Here is a 6024-nt window from a genome sequence, read left to right as displayed (position 1 = left end):
GAAATCAAATATTAAATATGTATGGATGAGTACCGGAGTGGTCTCTGTTCCCTCCAGCAAAACAAATGGATGATGTGCGTAGCATTAAATGGTTCTGATAAGGTCTTGAATCCCTGGAAACAATGAATGGAAACACGTCACAAGTGCTACTCAGGCTTGTTGTGACATTTCTGCTCTGCTCATGTTGCAGATTTCATTTCACAGTGATATCAGGCCTCATGAAATGTGACAAGTTGCACCATTACTAGAGCAGTTTTGTGGCCACTATTTATATATTTCTACATGTTTTTAAAGCATTATGTGTTATTCATAATATTAAAACATGAAATTAGCACTGATTAGTTCGTCTGCATTATGATAAATATTATAAATATATCTGAAAAAGGTCGAAAGTGTCATACAGTATACTGTTGTGTAATGCAGACAAGAGAAATAACTTGATTTCAGACAGATTTGGGGGTTTATAGGTTTTTCCCCAAAGGCAGAAATGATCAGCTTGGTTGAAGTCGCATGAGACTGAATTTCATTTAAAAATACAAGAGCTAAGAGGAGGGAGCTAATATTAATAAATGCAAACCAGTCATACAAGCTGGTTTAACATATCTATCTAGTTATTCTACCTGACCTTCAAAGTATGTTAAGTAGTTAAATTGGCGATCCTGCTGACCAGGACCATGATTAAATTACACAACTCGTCTTCATTTATAGCTGCCACCTATTTAGATTTTGAGTTTATCTAAATGAAAAACACTGTGGCTCCACCACTGAGGTTAAACTCAATCCGTTTTCTTATGAATGTTCATACAACTAAAACTTCTGTCTGCTGATTATGAAACTCCAGTCATCATGCACACACACAAAAAAGAGAGAGAAAGCAGGCCAGTGACAGCTGTTTGGAGTCAGTGTCTTCCACGGGCGCCTGGCTGGCCCCACCTTAAGCCTGGCCCCGCCCTCCCTGTCTACAGGAGGGATGAGGAAAACCCTCTGAAGGCTCAGGTGAGTCTCACACACGGATAAAAGACGGGACAGGTCAGACTTCGTCCCATCGAGCTAGACTCTCTCTGTTGGAGCGTGGGGAACTGTTTTCTTTAGATCACAAATGAATAAAGGATTACTTGTTTTTCCCTTGATGGAAATGTATTGATTTTTTTTTTTTTTTTGGATAACTCTTCTGAGACAGGTGAGTTCTTGGTGTTATAATACAGGTGTAGCGGGTTTGGATTTATGAAGTCAGTGCACTTTGCCCTAATTTCTATACGGATGATAACAACAGGCTACCACTACTTATAATATTGATATTAGCAGTAATTATAGTCGGCCTTTTAAATAAGTGTGTAATCCCACTAGTTAGCATGATTTAAGTCTGAATCGCAAATAACTGGCATATGTCATGTCATTAAAACTCGACTATTTTATTTACGCAAACAAAAAGAAAGATCGTGGATGTTGTACATTTATTTGAGGTAAAATCCCATTAATTGAATCACATCGGAAAAGCCCAAATTGCCTTAAATGTTCGCATCTTTAAAGCAATTACTGATATGCGAAGTGAATGATTTCTCTTTAAGAATAGCAAGAATAAAGATGAAAGGAAAGATTATAAAGTGTTTCAAGATAAGGTAAAAGATGGGTTTAATGGAAACCTTAAGGCATCACCTTAGTTCCTTACTGCTTCAGCATTTCCACTTCTGTACATTAAAAATCACTTCCATGAAGTTCATACAGCATAGTGGAGAAAATGAATAAGCCTTTGAAAGTAGATCACAATTGAATACATTTTCAAAGTTATCATACTAATAATGATTTAATACTTAAATAATAAGTAAATAATATTAGCATTGTTAATACAGAGTAACATATGTTGAAATCTCTTTTTAGGGATACAACAGCGATACTACCCCAGCAAAAGTGGATTCCATTTTTATCAATTAATAACAATTCAGGTGATTGAAATAAACTAAATATTCAGCCCCCCTGCAGTGGCTCTATGCCCCCCACTCTTTGAGAACCACTGGCCTAACATAAGACACCGGTGACAGCTTTGTAAAGTTTGTTGCCCTTTTTGACTCTGTAGTGCCGCATCTATCATAGACCTGGGACTTTCTACTACACATTGTTCAAAAACATAAAACTACCAAAAGCCAATCTAAGAATTGTCGGCCAACAAGAGGTACAACTCTGTACCTTCTGTGAGAAATGTAGACGCTCAAACGTCCTTCATCAACACACTGAATTTGGGTTTTCTAGGCTGTTAACCTTCTGCTGAATTCCTGCCTTCCACAGGTTGTCTGAGCTTCCAGAGTCCTCTTCCTCACCATGAGTTGGGGGGCGCTCTATGCCCAGCTGGGCGGTGTCAACAAACACTCCACCAGTCTAGGAAAGATTTGGCTTTCTGTCCTTTTCATCTTCCGTATCACCATACTGGTTCTGGCTGCTGAGAGCGTCTGGGGGGATGAGCAGTCAGACTTCACATGCAACACACAGCAGCCTGGCTGCAAAAATGTCTGCTATGACCACTTCTTTCCCGTGTCGCACATCCGCTTGTGGTGCCTGCAGCTAATCTTTGTATCCACACCAGCCCTGCTGGTGGCCATGCACGTCGCCTACAGGAAACGTGGGGATAAGAGGACCATGCTGGCCTCCAACGGCACTGAGAAGACCTCGGATACTGACCTGGAGACACTGAAGAGGAGGCGTCTGCCAATCACAGGCCCACTGTGGTGGACCTACACCTGCAGCTTGTTCTTCCGACTCATTTTTGAGGGCGGGTTCATGTACGCACTGTACTTTGTCTACGATGGCTTCCAGATGCCCCGGCTAGTGAAGTGTGAGCAGTGGCCTTGCCCCAACAAGGTGGACTGCTTCATCTCAAGGCCAACAGAGAAGACCGTCTTCACCATCTTCATGGTGTCCTCATCAGCCATCTGCATGGTGCTGAACGTGGCCGAGCTGTGCTACCTCATCGTCAAGGCGCTCCTGAGGTGCTCGTCCAGGTCAAACAAGAGGAAACACCCTTACACCAACACAGACAGCGTGACGCGGGATAATGCCCTTCTGCAGAACAAGAAGAACGAGATGCTGTTGTGCTCCACAGATTCGACCAGCAACAAGACCATGTGTTGAAGGACAGCCATCAGTGGTGGAGTGGTACTAGAGAAGAACAAAAGCATAAACTGGAATTCCAACTGCATAGTTTGTGTTTGGTAATTAGGCTGTGAGCATCCACCAGAATTGTCTCATGGGAAGGTTTAACAGCTGCTGAAGCAGATTTCGAGAGTGGGAACTTAAAATTACCACAACAGAAATTAGTTTAGCTAGACAGCAGAGTATGTACTGTAGCTGGGGTGGCCTACTTTCTACATTCATTTGTAGGGAAATCACTGTATTATATGCATATTTGCTCTGTATTCCTACATATGGCCTCAAATTTGCCACTAAAGGTAGTCAGATGTTCTTCCCTGATGCAAAAAAAATCGAAAATGATCGATAATACAACCGTATGATTTTGAATCTAGTCGAAATACCACCAGTGAGTGTTACTTTGAGAGCCTGTTTGTGTTCTCAGAACAAAAAGCCGCCAGGTAGCAGAGAATTTAGTATAATAGCATCTTTGCATCTGTGCGTCCACATCATCACAAGTGTCACCTTACTTGTCATTCAGTGGATGCTTTATAGATGGAGGTTCTAATTTATTGTTCATAGTTTGAAGTTGTTTGAATGTGCTGTACATTGCAAGAGTGACTTGTCAGGTGCTGAACCAGAGAAGAATGAGTCTACACTGGCACCTAGAGGTTCACAGTGGAAACCCTTAAGAGCACAAACACCTTCCCCAAAGACTGACTGATTTATTTAGTGTTAAAGTAGAGGAAGGAGAACAAATTAAGTCATGAAAAGTAATGCAGGAGAAAGATCCAAGTGCATTTGTGCGTTTTAGTGTCTACTTTACAAGAGCTGACATTTGATTTTGACTACATGTTTTACAGTAATTGATAAAAGCAGATGAGTGTTCATGATCCTGCTGTATTGAATCAAGTGACTGTAGCACAAAGTTAAGTTTGAAAATGTATAGTTAAATGACTTTCTATGAAGAACGCTAGAGTTTCTAATTTTTGTGTGTTTATAATTACCGAGAAGTGTGTTGCACAGGATACGATTACACTGATAAAGAATTTATATAACATGGTGAAATCTTACCTACCACACCACAGTGGTTTAATAGATTTGATGCTCTTTGCTGTTCAATCATATCAGAATGTCTTTTACTTGAACTGAAAGTGTGTGAAACTAAAGTGTTTCTTTACATGAGTTAAACAACACACTGAGAATGTGTTGCACATTTTCACTTGTGCGTGCCAGGTGATAAAAAATATGTTAAATATATACGTTTGGACTGTACAAGATGTTTTTAATCTTCAGTCAGCAAGTGCTAAACCTGCCCAACAGATCATATTGCATAGTTCTGAATTACGTGCTTTGAACTGAAACTGCAGAGAAAAAACGTGGCAAAAACAAATGCCACATGTCACAGAAATATTAATTCAGAAACATTGAGTGGTGCTAAAACAACAGGTTGTATTCTGAATTCTAAGAAGTTTGTGAAGATACCAAATCTGTCAGGCTTGTAGTGATTTAAAGATACAAATCAATGAATATTTGACTCACTATTTTTGCATTTTGTAACATTTGTTTTTTTCCCCTGATGACACTGTTACCCTCCAAGAGTTTATTTCAAACGGCAGGATTATCAAGTTAGACAGACAACTTCAAAAATTGTTATGGGATTGCTCCTGAAGGTTCTTTATCATTATTATTGACCAATCCCTAAACCCAATATTAAAATGTTGTTTTCATAGATCGACAGATTCAAATGAGTCTCCTTCAAAGTTACAGTCTAGCTAACGTTCTTAATCCTGCTTTTTGAAACACACTTCAGAAGTTGTCCTGTTTGTGCTCCTGCGTTATTTGGACTTGTGTTGTTGCAGTGTGGTGGGTACTGACCCCAGCTGGCTGTATCAGCTTTCAGCATGTGCCTTATTTTAGCCACCACACTAATCACTGTTCGCCCTCTTCATGTGAGGAACTACGGCGGATCTCAAAGTGAAAATGTCTTTGTCCTCCCTCCATCCAGGAATAGCTGAGTTGGATTAGTCACATCTGTGTTGTTGAAAAAAAATAAAACTCACCTTATGTGAACAGAGAATAGTGATTTGATTAGAAAAGATTGGAAAGGGATTTGTGAGACAATCAATTAGACGTGTCAATTACAAAATTATAAAAAGAAAATCTGGATGCTTCGTATATTGACATTGCATAACTGATGCAGCTGATGCAGGTCTGTGGAGTTACAGCATGAACTGTAATGTTGACATTTTTCAGTGTGCTAGAAAAGTTTTGACTAAAGATCCAAAAAATGCAAAGTCATGCATTATCACAGACAAAGCACCCTGGAGGCCTCGGTATGCAGATTTAGTAAAAATATTTGTGATTTTAAAAAAAATTGTTTTGTAAGCCTATGTCTGCTTTGCATTGACCTTTGACCTCTTGCTTTCCGTAACAGCCAAATGCCATTTTGATGCTACATTTGTGATAGCAACGCTGTGTAATGGACATTGTTTTTAAGGGACGAGCCTGATCATTCCAGTCCCAGGATGATGTTTTTTTTAAACAATTTTTCTATTCATATTTCTTCCACAATCTAGATTTAGTTGTCTGCTTTTAACAGCAAACAACGTACTAATGAACAGACGGCTTTCTAAGCAAGAAATTAAGAAATAAATGTTTGTGATTGTGTTTTGTATCTAAGCTGTTTTTATTACACTTGCACTGTGATCCTGGAAGTCTTTTTGCTGTTTGAGACTTTTTTCATAAATCAGTAAAAACAAAACTGTGTGGTTCATTGTTTTGTGTCCAGTATGTCTGTTAGTGTGTTTTACATTGCCTCATATAATACAATGCCTTCCTGCAGCTACCCATTGGGTGGGACATGGGGGGGTTCTTATTTTCTGTGTGATGCCCTAAAATTTT

General features: G+C 39.5%; 1 protein-coding gene across 1 annotated transcript; it reads left to right on the top strand.

Annotated features, from left to right (window-relative positions):
• The first annotated feature begins 996 nt into the window (after positions 1 to 996).
• Positions 997 to 5884, top strand: gjb8 (gap junction protein beta 8). The gene is made up of 2 exons (XM_044215915.1): positions 997 to 1180; positions 2284 to 5884. Exon 2 carries the CDS (start codon positions 2317 to 2319, stop codon positions 3121 to 3123), a length of 807 nt encoding a protein of 268 aa, XP_044071850.1. The 5' UTR covers positions 997 to 1180; positions 2284 to 2316; the 3' UTR covers positions 3124 to 5884.
• The last annotated feature ends 140 nt before the right edge of the window (positions 5885 to 6024 follow it).

The sequence above is a fragment of the Siniperca chuatsi genome, linkage group LG12 (genome assembly GCF_020085105.1).
Source record: "Siniperca chuatsi isolate FFG_IHB_CAS linkage group LG12, ASM2008510v1, whole genome shotgun sequence".
NCBI classification, from domain to species: Eukaryota; Metazoa; Chordata; class Actinopteri; order Centrarchiformes; family Sinipercidae; genus Siniperca; species Siniperca chuatsi.
This window is presented reverse-complemented; position numbering and strand designations above follow the sequence as displayed.